The following is a 15,842-nucleotide window of genomic DNA, read 5'->3' on the forward strand; positions in this document are numbered from 1 at the left end:
GCTGTGCCCACATGCTTCAAGTCCACCATCATAGTGCCCCTCGCCAAGAAAAACAACATAATCTGTTTGAATGACTATTGCCCAATTGCACTCACTTCTATTGTAATGAAGTGTTTTGAGAGGATAGTCATGTCCCATATCAAAGAAGCCATCCCGGACACATTAGACCCTCTGCAATTTGTATATTGGAAGAATGTCTGTGAAGGTTCTCAGTCATCCAGGTCATCGTAGTCAAAGGAGCTTGCAAAGAAAAGCGTCTGGACTTCTTTAAGTTACTTGAAGACGTTTCACCTCTCATCCGAGAAGCTTCTTCAGTTCTAAGGTCAAATGGTGTAGAGTCCCCACCTGAGAGTCTCCACCATTTGACCTTAGAACTGAAGAAGCTTCTCGGATGAGAGGTGAAACGTCTTCAAGTAACTTAAAGAAGTCCAGACGCTTTTCTTTGCAAGCTCCTTGGACATATTGGAAGAATCGTTCTACTGAAGATGCCGTTAATACAGCCATCTACACAGCCCTCTCACACCTCAAAAATAAGTACATCTACATTCAAATGCTGTTTAGACTACAGCTCAGAATCTAACACCACCATCCCAAACAGACTGGTGGAAAAGCTCTCTCCTCTTGGACTGACACCCCTCCTCTGTCGCTGGGTCCTAGACTTCCTCACAGGCAGAGTTGGTACCAGGACATCAGGTACAAAGATAGTGAGCACAGGGACTCCCCAAGACTGTGTGCTCAGTCCACTCCTGTACACCCTCTTCACTCATGACTGTGTCCCCTCCAGGAGGAACACCTCCATCATTAAGTTCGCTGACAACACAACCATCGTTGGCCTGATCACTGGTGGAAAGGAGACGGCCTAAAGGGAATAGGTGGCTCAGCTGGTGTCCTGGAAAATGATCTCTCCTTAAATGCTGAGTAGACTAAAGATTTGATTATTGACCTGGGATGAGGAAAGACCAGCACGCCCCAACACACACCAACGGGACTCAGGTGGAGAGGGTGAAGACCTTCAAGTTCCTCACCACCCACATCAGTGAGGAACTCAACTGGACCCATAACACACGGCAGCTCATCAAGAAGGCTCAACGATGAATCTAAGAAAGCTGAGAAAATTTGGATTAACTAAAAAGCAGTTTCTATCCACGGGCCATCAGGCTACTGAATCACTGACTATGTCAAACTGTTTATCCATAACTGTAAATTTGCAATTTTGTACATCTCTACATATACACCTTAATATTGCATATTCTGTATATATTATCACTGTGACAGTGTTGCAACTACCGTATTTCCCGGACTACAAAGCGCACCTGAATATTAGCCGCGCAAGCTAAAATCAGGGGAAAATCCTGTTTTGTACATACATTAGCCGCACCTGACTAAAAGCCGCAGGTGTTTCAATGTTGACTTATCATATGTAAGAGATTATGCACAAAGCGAATTGTCAGGAAAGAGATGGCTGTTTGGAGACACACCCCTTTTATTAATATTTTGAAAAACAAGTTATGGGTACATATTTGCACATGTAGTACATAACAGTAACCTACAGCACACCAGAAAAATAGATTCGGACTACCTTTTAGGCTCAGGTGCAGTGACACGGCTTTAACAAGAAGAAAAGTCAGTCATTCACCACCATCTTTCTCTTCTTCCTGCGCACTAAAACCACCAAAGTCCTCTTCTCCAGTGTCGGATACGAACAGGCTCAGGATGGCTTCGTCATCCACTCTCAGCTTCTTTCCTTCGTTGTCACTTTCAAAACCAAAGAAATCCTCGTTGTCAGTGTCAGAGTCGAACACCCTCAGAAGGGCCGTGGCGGTGTCCTCCTCTCCATCATGCAGCAGTCCAGCCCTTCGAAATCCGTTGGTGATCGTGGATGTTTTCACACTTTTCCACGCTGTCAGAATCCACCGGTGGAGTTGAGCATAATTTGCTTTTCGCAAGTTTATCGCTGCTCATCATCCACGCCTCCTGCTGAACGCGTAGCGCTACTTTGAAGTTTGTTTTTCGCACTACTTCGTACGGCACTACGTTGCCTGGCGGACGGACATGTGACTAACATACCACTCTTGAACCCCGATCCTTCCGCCAGGCAACGTAGTGCCGTACAACAGTGGAACAAACAAAACAAATCATCTTACGATATGACAAAAATCATGGACAATCCATAGAAAAGCCGCACCTGACTAAAAGCCGCAGGGTTCAAAGCTTGTGCAAAAAGTAGCGGCTTATAGCCCGACAATTACGGTACTTGCGCTTTAAAATTCTGTTTACACTCACACATAAGCTACAAGATCTACAAAGCACTATTATACTTATTATTTCTTTTTTTAGCCGTGTGAAGAGAACCTGCAAAGTAAGAATTTCATTGCTCTGCAAAACCGATTCTGTTTTGCGGTGTACATGAAAATAAACTTCTTGAATCTTGTCATAGTTCTGAGTCTGATGACTGAGTGGTTTTGTTTTGATTTATATTGTCTTATGTTTCTATGGAAGCCCGTTTCCGCCACTAAAAAAAAAAAAAAAAAGATCCATAACTCGAAATTTCGAGTTATTTTCTCAAAATTTCGACTTATTTTCTCGAAATTTCGAGTTATTTTCTCAAAATTCGGACTTATTAACTCGAAATTTCGAGTTATTAACTCGAAATTTTGAGAAAATAACTCGAAATTTCGAGAAAGATAACTCGAAATTTCGAGAAAATAAGTCGAAATTTTGAGAAAATAACTCGAAATTTCGAGTTAGCGCTGCCAATAAGAAATCTACGTGGCTGATGTCATTTCCTTGTTACCCGGAAGGATATGGCGCAAAGGGGTGCGCACTCAAAACTGGATCGTGTCGTGAGCTGCTGTATTAACAACAAATGGCGCCAGGTTCTTCAGTTTTGAATGCCTTCCTACAAATGATAACTGGATAAAAGGTATATAAAAACAGTGTGACAGCGATTGTTACATACAAAGTTGAATAGAATGCAACGTCAGGGTTAACCAAAGGTACCTATAAGGTTTCTGTTACACGCTAATGACACCTGTTACGTCTGATGAAACAGACGTTTTGCTGAAAGCATGCGTAATAAGTATACAGCACTGTATAAAACAAAATCACAAATCACCCAAAACAGGGAATATGACTGACAACTATATAAATAAGGAACAAAACCAATAAAACTGTAACCAGACAACTGAGAAAATGTGGGATTGACTGTATTGTGATGCTGATTGTAGTTACAGTGCAAATGGACACTTAAAAATGCAGTTCCCACTTCTCCACCATAGTCAGAGCTCATAATGTAGGTAGGCACAGATACTTTGACGATAATATGGTGGCTTTATTTTAATTTTGTAATTTTAATTTACATCCTTCCTTACAGCATGGGAGACTTGACTGAATTCTTGAAACAAAGAGAAGTCTCTGAGGAAATTATACAGACCTTGGAGAATGAGAAGGTACTTAATTCCAACAAGATACTGGTTGAAATGCAACTTTTCCTCATTGTTCTTAAGTTAAAAATAGAATTGTATTTTCAAGGCTGGTTGTTTCAATAAATTAAATTATTTTTCCATCTTTAGATTGATGCCAGTGTCATAAGTCTAATGACAGATGAGGAGCTGAAGACTTATTTGCCATCATACGGTGATCGTCTAGCAGTATTTGGATTTTGCAGACGGAGGGGCAGCAGCCGCAAGTCAGCGCTTTTTGAACGGCTGAAATCCAAACTGTCCAAAAGAAAATTATCTGAAGAGGATGGCAGTAGCACACGGCAAGAAGAACATTCCCAAACAACCCATAAAAGAAATGCTCTGAAGAGAAATAGAAAAATAGAAATAGGATGGATGCATTATGATGAAGACACTGAGGTTTTCAAGCAGGTTAGAGCTAGACGAGGAGGAGGAACAAGAAAAATAGACATCTGCAAGGATGCCAAGAAAAGGGACATATTACAGGTTGCAACAGGCCTGTTCTTTCCAGATGGAGGAAACATTCAGGGGCCCTTAACAGATTTTGACTGTGATCTGAAGGATTATCAAGAGATGATAGTCGATGATGCATTGACAGTAGGAGAACTTTATCATGTCACAAAACTTAATATCCTCAGGTTCTACCTCACCACAAAGAAAAAACAAAATGACAGCCTTCAGAGCTCCAACCCAGGTTTGCATCCATCTTCAGAAATTGAAGCGAGTCCTCAAAACCAAACCTCTTCTTTTACTGTCACTACAGTCCAAACATCTGCTCCATTTGAAACAATCAGCCATGATGTGACATACATTGAAGACACTCCAAACGATAACCTTCCACAATCTTCCACGCAGTCTCTAAGCGCTAACACTTCTCACAGCAGTGACATTATTTTTGTTGGCCCCTTTTCTGACAGTGAGCCAATAAATTTGGATGACACCCAGATTTTTTCTCCACAACCTGGTCCATCCAGTGAGAGAGTGAGGAGAGTAGTGGTGGTCCACAGAGGGCAGGTAATGTCAGAGCTCATTTCACATTTTAGTGATAAGGACCTTGAAGATGTCGACATCAAAATCCAGGTCTTACTGCCTGATGGAACACCTGAAATGGCCCATGACGATGGGGGAGTTGTGAGAGACTGTCTTTCAGAATTCTGGAAAGAATTCTATGACCAGTGCACCACTGGAAACGTTTACAAAGTGCCCTTCTTAAGGCATGATCTTGGGCAACCGGAGTGGGAGAGTGTGGGCAGAATCATTGCATTTGGATGGGTTAGAGAGAAATATCTGCCTGTGAAAATTGCACCTGCCATTCTGGAACAAGCTGCCTTTGGATATGTAAAGAGTGATATTGTGGAGAATTTCCTTAAGTTCATGCCTGACTCTGAGCGTACAGTGTTAGAGGCGTGGCGATCAGACTTTAGCACCGTGGACCAAGAAGAACTTATAGACATACTTGATAACCACAGCTGCAGAAAGATACCAACAGCCTGCAATGCCACTGAAGTCCTATTGGAGCTTGCACACAAAACACTTGTCCAAGAGCCTGCCTATGTTATTGAACAGTGGGCAAGAACACTCAGCACTGCATGGGAAAGCCTTTGTGATCTATCTTCAGTTTATGAAACCCTCCAACCAACTGTGAGAAAAGTTCTCAAGTGTCTCACTTTCCCTGAAACAATGACGGCTCACCAGAAGCTGATTCAGAAATATCTAACTACATATGTGAAGAATGCTGAGAAGGAACATTTGTGTTTGTTCCTCAGGTTTTGCACAGGTTCAGATTTACATCTGGGAAAGAACATCATCATTGGGTTTAACGAACTGAAAGGTTTCCAGAGACGACCTGTGGCACACACATGTGGGTGTGTACTGGAGCTGTCGATAAATTATGACAGCTATCCTGACTTCAGATCGGAGATGAACAGTGTGTTGGAATCAAATGTGTGGGTTATGGACATTATATAAAGGTTTGATTCACGGACAATGGCTTAAAAGCTATTGTTGTTTTACAACAGATTATATTTGAGTTGTGAACTAAGACTAAAGTGTTCCCATGTGAATGTCACAGCAAAGGTTTCAGGTGTTTAGAAACTGAGTTCCAAGAAAAAGTCTTTGGTGAAATACCACTGTAATGCAATTTGAGGTACTTCTTTGTGTTTCTGTGTTTTCCTATTACAACTGAGGCAATATTTTTCTAAACACTTGTGAAATGCATTTCTGCAGAGGTCTCAGAGTGGCAGTCTGGAGACCATTTATAAGCATTCCCATTTCCTCAGTCAGCATGTGTGCATGTGAACAATGAAAGCAGTTTTTCCACCTTTTATTCATTTTTTCTATTATTTGAATCCAAAATCAACTTTAAAAAATGCATTAGGTTCATTTTAATTTGTCAAATTTTATTAATGTAATGTCAAAAGATGACATGTATTGTAGTGGTTCACCAGAAAATTAGAGATTGAGACCCCTGCAATATGTAGTGTATAGTACATGTAGGAGATATATGCAATATCTCCTACATGTTTTATCATCGTGCACACATTTTACAGTTTACAAGTCAGGTTTTACTGTATCATTGTATTTTATTACAGTTATGTTTTTACAGTTCTGTTTAGCCATCTGGGTTATGGTGACTTTTGCTAAATTGAATGGCCATAAGGCACACCTATATGCTTTTATTTTGGATTTCTGTGAAATCAGCAATTGCTTAGCTGAAGGTTGATTTTTGGTTGGCTTTTCCTGATTTTTGTAATGGAAAAAAACCCTTGTGTATCATAGCCCCCTTTTTCAAAACTACATAGCCGATGGGGTAGTTATTTAAAAGATATTTTCCTATATTTCTGTTTTCATGTTTGAGCCTAATGTATTTGCTTCATAGTGGTTTTAGACCACATGTTCTTATTCTTTAATTGTAGGATATTGTTATCAGATCTTGCCATATTATCCTCAATCTCTTTTTATTGTCCCATTCTGTTTGTATTTTTAATAATAATTGAACTTTTGCAAAACATATTGCATATTTTTGTTGAGTGTATTATCGTACTTTTTCCAAGTCTTGTGCTTGCAATTAGCTTTTTATAAGAATACTTTAAGGTTTTTTGTGTTACTGTAAATACAGTACAGTTATTTTGTTTTAAGACAAGATGATGGCAAAAGATCTGTGTTTTATAATAAAGTGTTCAATGAGACAAATTACATCTTTAATTTTGGTAATTTCTGGGTTTTTATTATTCTGAGGCGCAATCCGAAAAAAAAAAAAAAAAAAAGGTCCATAAATCTCACTCAGTTAGGTTATCCATATGCTAAAAAATATATAATTATACTGCCCATAATCAGGAAAACAGTCAGTATATATAAAAAGTCTCAGCAGTGAAAAAAATGACAGTGAAAATTTTTTTTACTGCTACATAACCAGATATTTCAAAACATCAATAATTACTCAAATAAAAAGAAAGATGAAAAAGCATATTTACAAAAAGTTGAAATCATAATTCCAAGGTGACATGCGCTGCATATCCTCCAAATAGCAGGTCTAACAGACATTATGTTTACATATGTTTTAATAATAAGGCTTTTAAAACAAAAAATTGGTTTGTTAATTGAAATAAACCATCCAAAAAAAAAAACAACCCTCCAAAAATTAAATACAATTTTTATAGCCTTTTTCAATTGGCCCTGTTCGTGAAATACATTTTCAGGCCCTCAAAACCCATGTATGTGTGCCCCAAAAACGACAACCATCCAAAAATTAATAACTCATAAAAGTTTACAATTTAAATATGAAAATACAGAATTAAAAATGCATAACGATGTCTAACCTTTAAGGCAAAAGCTCCAACTCAGTAAGCATCAACTGCCTTAGCTTTACATACAGATCCACTGTATGAAACACATCATCTGAGAAGTCCAGGTTATGTTCTGACATGAGTTCTACACAGAGATGAAAGACATCCTCTTCACATGGAAAGTCTTTGAACACGCATTCTTCAAGGCAGGCTTCAACTTTGTCCATATTGACATGTTTGAGACAGTCCCTCGCGCCATAAATGTCTGGGAGGGCATACATAAAAGATGGTCGGCCATGAGGACTTCGGGAGTTGTGGACTGGGCGCATTCTGTGGTCATTCCAGGCCAAAGCAACTTCATTTAATTCTTCCTAGATGAAAACAAAATGAACAAAAGAAACATTTTCAGGCATACAATATGAAAATGTTAATGTACAAAAGCACAACTAACTTCTACATTGATTTTCTTAGCTTACACACCATTAATTTAGCTTTGAGCTACATTAATGATATATATCCGTATATATACACACACATACCTACCTACACACACACACACACACACACACACACACACACACACACACACACCATGAACAGACAGATACTTATTTACTTAGTTTTGACCCACCAAAAATGCTAACCGAGTACAGAGAGAGGCCTAAACACATAAATAATCAGTGTTATAATGTATAATTGTGTTCCTTGATATATATGTGGAATTTTTTTTTTAACAAAACAGTTTAAAAAAAAAAAAAAAGCACTACTTTTCACGTGTACTTTAATATATCTGATGTTTCTATAATATACAAAGGCCGTGTGAGTTGTTACAAATTAAACAGTTACAATACATGTCGTTTACACAATCACCTATGTAAACTCACCTGTATAATGTGAAGAAAACAGAACTGGACCAATGATTTGTCCAAGAAAGAGTCTGAGAAGTGGCCATCCTCTCTTAGTTTGTCAAATAGTTCAATCCAGTACTGGATACACTGGCTTCGTAAGATTAGCCACCATCTTTCAATGCGTTGATTTCCTGTACTTGCTCCAAATATGACGTGCTCTCTTTCTGGTTCATTGTCTGTAAAGTGCAAAAATCGTTGCATGTGAGCCACATGGACGTTTTCTGTTCCTAGATCTAATCTCACTCGATCAGGGCAACCACCTTGTTGAATCACGGCATCCATGAAGTAGCCAGCAATTACTCTCGGGTCATTATTTGTCTTGTAAGCGTCTAGCCATATTATACTCCTTGAAAATCCGTCAATGCATCCACTGATTGCAATCCCAAATGGCTTCAGTTTATCGTAGCCGTCGATATGCCACACATAGTTGGGGCCTCTGCTATGATACACTCGCCTCCGCAGTCGTCTACGTGACCTCAAATCCACACCTTCTCCATCGAATAAACGGAGCAGAAGACGAACGGTTTCTCTGTCAGTAACAATGCCATTCATCCAACACTTCTGGTGCATCCAACGATACCCATGACACTGTCCTGAGGTTGCCAATTGTGCTTGTATAAAAGCTGCCACCTCTCCCACCTCTGTTTTGTTCTTTCTGCGCCAAAGTCGGTTGTTGTGTAAAATCCTTTCAAGTGTACGGAGGCTGATAGTAATGCCATGTGATTCAGCTAATAACGCAAGAATCTCCTCATTTGTGAAGCCACGCTTAAAATACTCAGCAATTTGTGAATTCATGATCCGTATCTATAATTAGCATTTCTGTAGCATTTGTAGCTGAGGGCTTCAGCTTCCGGGTAACACGGAAATGACGTCATTCACATAGATTACTGATTGGCAGAGCTAACTCGAAATTATGAGAAAATAACTCAAAATTTCGAGTTATTTTTCTCATAATTTCGAGTTATTAAGTCGAAATTTCGAGTTGCTAAGTCGAAATTTCGAGTTGCTAAGTTGAAATTTCGAGAAAATAAGTCGAAATTTCGAGAAAATAAGTCGAAATTTCGAGAAAGATAACTCGAAATTTCGAGTTAAGTATCCTTTTTTTTTTTTTTTTTAGTGGCGGAAACGGGCTTCCATATGTTTCGGTTGAATTCTTGTTAAGATTTTCTTGTTCTTAGGTTCTGGTTTCCATGCTCACACTGCTGAGTGTCTGGTCTGTGTCTATGCACCTGCCCTGGTCCCATGTCTCCTGTCTAGTCATCCCTGTCCTTGTGTTCCCACTGTACTATGTCAGCATGTTGTCTCTGTGTCTGTAAGTTCAGTCTGAAAACTGAAAGAAGATGCACATTCTCTGTCATATGGACCTGCATGAATAAACTTTCTGAATCCTTTATCATCTGCAACTGAAAATAGTTGTGGATGATTACTATACCTTTCTAATGTGATGTTGTTGTCCCTGGCTCTCTTTCTCTGTCCCCCCCCTTCCGCTCTGTTCCTGTGCTAACTACCGCCCCTCTTCCCAGCGCAAAGCACAAGGCTCACATGCGGAGTGAAGGGGAAAAAAGTGCGAGAGAGAGAGAGAGAGAGAGAGAGAGAGGGTGAGAGAAAGAAAAAAAAATCCCGGCTCACAATAAGGAGTCGGCTCACGTCGTTCACGTCAAAGATCCGCCTCTAAGAGCCATTTCGTTCGCGACCGACACATCACTACCTCATACTGGACGATGGTTTTCTGAACCTCGCAGAAGATTTGTTGGCAAACAGCAGTCAGCCTCTCCTGTATGAACTCTCTCAGAGACTCAGCTGAACACATGGCTGCTTCAGCTGCTGCGGGTCGATAGAAGCGACAGCGACGCTGTGTTAATGGTGTTTGATCAACAGGAACAGGAGCGATACTTACTTTCTGCGTGAGCTCGGTCTGCTTCATAGGACGGCAGCCATGTCTGCGCACGCGCAACTCTTCTCCCGCTGTCGCTACTCTGCTGAGGTTTGCTGTAAGCGGTCACGTGGGGTGCTCATATCCTACGGATCGCTGCATGGGACAGTAAAGCAAAAGAAATGAGGGGGTGTTTTGTGGGATTCCGCAAACGTTTTAAATTAATTCCAGTTTCGTTATTTTACAGGGAACAGAACAGGTTCTTTTCTGAACCTAAAACCTGGGGTTAGGTTAATTGGTCATTCTAAATTGCCCATAGGTGTGAATGGTTGTTCATCTTTGTGTTTTAAACTACCGGTGTCGAACTCTAGGCCTCTGCAGGTTTTAGCTGTGTCCTTGATACAACACAGCTGATTTAATGGTAAATAACCGCCTCAACATGTCTTGGAGTTTTCCAGAAGCCTTGTAATGAACTAATCATTTGATTCAGGTGTGTTGACCCAGGGTGTTATCTAAAACGTGCCGGACACTGGCCCCTGAGGCCTGGAGTTCGACACCCCTGTGTTAAACCAATGACAGGATGGCGCCCTTTCCAGTGTGTACCATGCATCTCGTCCCATGGAACCTGGGATACACTCCAGCCACACCTTCTTTGCTTTGTATTCATACCTAACAGAGAAAGATCACGTGTCCTCATTAGGAGAGGGATTTGTTGGTGTGTAGGGCTGTAGCCTCAGGTTTTTATTATGAGACAGCGTGTTTCAGATCATTTTACAGAGTAACATCAAAGTAACTTAACAAGTAGTACAAGTTCTCATTCTTTCACGGTTTTTTCAGTGCACTCTCTGAACACTTAGATGGCACACTTGTTCTTGGAGGCGACCTCAACCTTGGACTAAATGAAGACATGGATAGGCTCAATACAGCGGGAACTCAGCGTAATTGGCAGTCCACAAATATAATCAAACAGTATATGAGCGACTTTGGTCTTTGCGATGCATGGCGCTCCCTTCACCCCACTAGTAAGGAATATACTTTTTTCTCACATGTCCATCACTCCTACTCTCGTCTGAATTATTTTTTGGTCAGCTGCTCACTGCTGAATGACATTTCAGACACTGAGATTCATCCTATAGCTGTCAGCGATCATGCTCCTGTATCTTTAACACTAATGCACAAGAATAATACTACGCCAAGAAAAAACTGGAGATTTAATATATCACTGCTTAAAGATGAAGACCTTATTAAATATTTTAAAAAAGAGTGGACTTCATATTTAGACTATAATGACACTCCCGAAACATCAGCTTCTGTTCTATGTGAAGCAGGGAAAGCTGTGATGAGAGGTAAAATAATTTCTTTCTCATCACATAAAAAGAAAAAAGAAAACAAAAATATTCAGGAATTAGAAAAAAACATCAAATCACTAGAAGAAGCCTACGCGGCCCACCAAGATCAGGAAACATTGAACAAAATACGCAAAACAAAACTAGAATTAAATGAGATAATTGATAAAAAAAAACAAGATTCTTAGTACAAAGACTACGCCTACAAAATTATGAACATGGTAATAAATCCGGTCAATTTCTAGCAAACCAGCTAAAAATAAATAAATAAAAAACAACTATATGTGCTGTTCAAGATTCATCTGGGAACACAATAGCTAGGTTTCATTTGACGTAGACGTGACGTCGACGTAAAGCGCGAAATTTGACTGGCGGTCGGAAGTGAAAAAGATAAGCGCACAATCACAGACAGACAGTACGCAAAATGCCTATGTCCTGTTGTGTTTACGGATGCTCCAGTAGGTCGACCAGAGAAACTGATAAACGGTATTTTAGGGTACCAAAAATAGCCCAACGAAGAGAAGAAAAATGGAAAATTCTAACCGAAAAACGTAGGAAAAAATGGATTTTAAATTTACGTTTACAGTCGGGAGGAGCAGAGTCTGCCAATGCCCGTGTCTGCAGCGACCACTTCGTCAGAGGTAATGTTATGTTTGCAAACGAACTTATTAGCATTAGGTTGTCGTTAAATTCTCGTTTACTTAGTGCTTTTAAGTTAGTAGTCTAATATTGACTTGATTGGGACTATAGGCTGCCCAAGTGCTTTGGATGACGAAGAGTCGGAGGACTGGGCTCCGACGGTCAATCTCGGCTACGAACGAAAACCCAGATCGGAATCAGTTCTCAAACGAGAGAAAAGAATGAAGCTTAAGGCAGAACAGCATCGATGTGCAGAGGCGATTTTGGATATGCAACAGACGGCTGAGAGCCCGGATTTGAGCCTAGTGACAGTGGAGAACAGGCTACTAACCCTGCCATACAATTGCAATGAGCTGCAATCACTTCTCCATCCTCCTTTGCAATTACCCAAGTCTTCAGAGGTGTCTCGTTAGACCGCTGAGAATGGTTTACCTTGAAACAAACAACTGTCACTCTAACGAAGTCCTAAGGATGTGGCATGTTTGTTGACGTTAAAGCCGCTACCGCTAACTGTTAGCGTGTTTAAGATAAAGCAATATAAGAACAAACACTCACCCTTGCAAACACCAAACTGTATCCATCACGGAGACGTTTTGTTCCAAGGTTGTGGACCCACCCGCTGACAAAAAAATTGTACGCCTCCAGACTCTTGAAAGCTTTCATTTGCTGCCTAGTGTAGTAAGAAGTCTGGAGGACCAAGTAGTTGGTGATATCCACAGCCTCGATAGTAGGCAAATCCTTTACTTCTGTGGTGTATTCGAACATTTTCAAAGAATACGGATCACGTCCGATATATTTTTTAACTATCTGTTTATATCTCTCCCGAGAAACGGGGTCTAAAGTTGCACAATAGCTGCTCTCCTGACTCTCCACAGTGTCCTCCATGTTTACTTCCGCCCTCCACTCAAAAATCGCGCTGCCTCCGCACGGCATCAGAACCACGTGACCGCAACCCAACTATATATGAACCGATACAAATAAACAACATTTTCAGGGATTTCTATAAAACGTTGTATTCACCACAAATAAACCCATCTAAAAAAGAAATTGATCAGTTTTTGGACAACATAACTCTTCCAAAATTATTGGACACTCAAGCAATGGCACTGGATTCACCACTGACACCAGGTGAACTCCAGGAAGCCCTGATAAGTATGCCCAATAATAAGGCTCCAGGTCCAGACGGCTTTCCTGCAGAATTCTACAAAGAATTCTGGTCGATTCTAGCACCAGTTTTCTACAGAACGTTGTTGGAAATTAAAGAAAAGGGCAGACTTCCATCAAATATGAATTCTGCAAACATTAATCTCCTGCTAAAACCAGGCAAAGACCCTGTATATCCCTCAAGCTATCGTCCAATATCCCTTATAAATGTAGACCTTAAAATAATCTGCAAAACTCTCTCAAAGAGACTGGAGAAAATAACCCCCCTCTTAATTCATCCTGACCAAACTGGTTTCATAAAAGGTAGGCACTCATCAACAAATACACGTAGATTACTTAATTTGATAGACTACTCATACAGTAAAAACCTAGAAACTACAATATTCTCTTTAGACGCAGAAATAGCATTTGACAGAGTTAACTGGAAATTTCTATTTGCTACTTTACACAAATTTGGTTTTGGATCCTCTTTCATAAACTGGTTAAAAATATTATATAATTCCCCAACAGCTTGTGTTAGAACAAATGACCAGACATCCTCCAGCTTCTGTCTCTTGAGGGGCACCAGGCAGGGATGCCCACTCTCCCCTTCACTGTTTGCAATTTTTATTGAACCACTAGCAGCAGCAATTAGACAGAATTCAGTAATTAAGGGCATAAAATGCAAGAACGTGGAACATAAAATCAGCCTTTATGCAGATGATGTGTTACTCTTTCTCCAAAATTCACAAACCAATATCTCTGGGGTGATTGAATTGATAAACTCTTTTGCAAGAATATCAGATTACTCAATTAACTGGTCAAAATCTACAGTTCTACCGATTAATTGCTCCTTCCATAATTCCTGTTCTACACCACTGCAATCGGGAAATATAAAATATTTAGGTATTAATATTTCTCCCAAGCTTGCAGATCTAACTAAATTAAACCATATCCCACTTTTAAAGAAGGTAGAAGATGATTTGGCTAGATGGAAATGTCTACCCATATCACTCATGGGAAGGGTTGCCACTATAAAAATGATGGTCTTACCAAAAATAAATTATTTATTCTCAATGATCCCAACTAAATCGCCACAAGATTGGTTCAGATCTCTAGATTCATGTATGTCCAAATTCCTTTGGAAAAATAAACCCCCACGTATAAGCTTTTAAAAGCATCAACATCAGCTCTTCTCTGACAGCATGGTGGGAGTTTCTAAAATTGACGGCGTCTTCATTAATCCCATGCAAACGTACACCTATCTGGAACAACCCTGACATATTACAAAACAATAATATGATAAACTTTTCAGATTGGAGTGGTAAAGGAATCAAATATTTAGAACATATACTAGAAGGAACAGAATTTATTTCATTTGACGGACTAGTTACACAATATGGGATCAACAAGAAAAGATTTTTAGAATATCAACAAATTAAATCCATAGTAAAAAAGAAATTTAAACCGGGTCAAGTTCAACTACAAACACAACCAAGTGGGGTTCAATTTCTTACTCTTAAAACCCCCAAATTACTATCCAAAATATACAGAATGCTTTCTAAAACAGATGAATCAATATCACTTCCTATTGCAAAATAGGAAGCGGATTTATCAGTTAACTTAGACCTAAACTTCTGGTCTCAGATTTGCTTAAAAACCTTTCATCTAATTAGAAATCCCAGTCTTCAATTAATTCAATACAAAATATTACATAGAGTACACTATACAGGTCATCGGATGTTCAAGATGGGCTTTACGTCTACCAACAACTGCTCACACTGCCAAACCAATTCACCGGACAATTATATCCACGCTCTTTGGTTCTGTCCACCAGTTCAGAAGTTTTGGCGCGAGATATGTGAAGACTTATCGAAGTGTCTGAAATGTAACATTCCAACTTCCACTTTAGTGTGTTTGTTGGGCAGCTTAGATAATGTCACTTCAGAAAAGAATATCGCCCATATGGTTTTCACTGCCCTATGCATAGCCAAGAAAACAGTCCTCATGAACTGGAAAAATAAAAATAATCTTAATTCTAACCAATATAGAAATTATCTATTAGATTACATTAGTCTTGATACAGCCTCTGCCACCACATCAGATCAATTGCTCTGGGCTCCTTTGATCAGCTCCATCACCTAGTGGGGGTGGGGGGTCATAGTTTGGTCCAGCCTTCACTGTTGTGATTGGTGTGGGGGTAGGGACAGGCTTAGGGCGGCGGGGGGTTCCCCGGAGGCATCTTCCTTGGGGGGCTCAACCCGGGGTAGCGGTCATGTCCGATTGGGGGCTCTGTTGGCTCTCAGGTGACTGTTTCCTCGCGGCTGCGTGCAGTGGGGCTGGGGGAGGGTCTGTGCTGACGGACGTGGGTTACTGACCTGGTAGCCTGGCTGCCCCTGGTTGGGTCCGGGATGGGCGTGAGGTTCTGGGGGCGCTCCGTCTCTGGGCTGGGGCCCGGGCCAGGCCTCGGGGGCTTGGGTCCTGGTTGGGGTGTTGCCGGGGTTGTGGGCGGGTGGGTGCATGGGGGCCCAGCCCTGGAGCAGATTGCCGCCGGTGCATCGAGCCACCTGGGGGGCTCTTCAACTGGTGGGGGAGATTGTCACATCTTGCAGGAACTTTCCTCTCTTCAGGAACTCTCTCTGCAGGAGGGAGAGATACAGGAGAGGTGGAGGAAGATCTCAGCCTGG

At 40.6% G+C, this 15,842-nt stretch overlaps 2 protein-coding genes across 2 annotated transcripts; one reads left to right on the forward strand and one right to left on the reverse strand.

The window, feature by feature from the left end:
- Positions 1 to 2,724: 2,724 nt before the first annotated feature.
- On the forward strand, positions 2,725 to 6,653 carry LOC146672505 (uncharacterized). Its single transcript, XM_085386081.1, has 3 exons — positions 2,725 to 2,923; positions 3,374 to 3,449; positions 3,573 to 6,653. The coding sequence occupies exons 2-3, from the start codon at positions 3,375 to 3,377 to the stop codon at positions 5,427 to 5,429; spliced, it is 1,932 nt and encodes a 643-aa protein (XP_085242207.1). The 5' UTR covers positions 2,725 to 2,923; position 3,374; the 3' UTR covers positions 5,430 to 6,653.
- A 407-nt stretch (positions 6,654 to 7,060) lies between these two features.
- LOC146672506 (uncharacterized) lies at positions 7,061 to 9,062 on the reverse strand. Its single transcript, XM_085386574.1, has 2 exons — positions 8,131 to 9,062; positions 7,061 to 7,617 (listed from the first exon to the last, which is right to left on the reverse strand). Exons 1-2 carry the CDS (start codon positions 8,947 to 8,949, stop codon positions 7,282 to 7,284), a joined length of 1,155 nt encoding a protein of 384 aa, XP_085242700.1. The 5' UTR covers positions 8,950 to 9,062; the 3' UTR covers positions 7,061 to 7,281.
- Positions 9,063 to 15,842: the final 6,780 nt, after the last annotated feature.

Source organism: Rhamphochromis longiceps, linkage group LG3 (genome assembly GCF_057381845.1).
Source record: "Rhamphochromis longiceps isolate RC_006_pf linkage group LG3, R_longiceps_female_GT1.1, whole genome shotgun sequence".
NCBI classification, from domain to species: Eukaryota; Metazoa; Chordata; class Actinopteri; order Cichliformes; family Cichlidae; genus Rhamphochromis; species Rhamphochromis longiceps.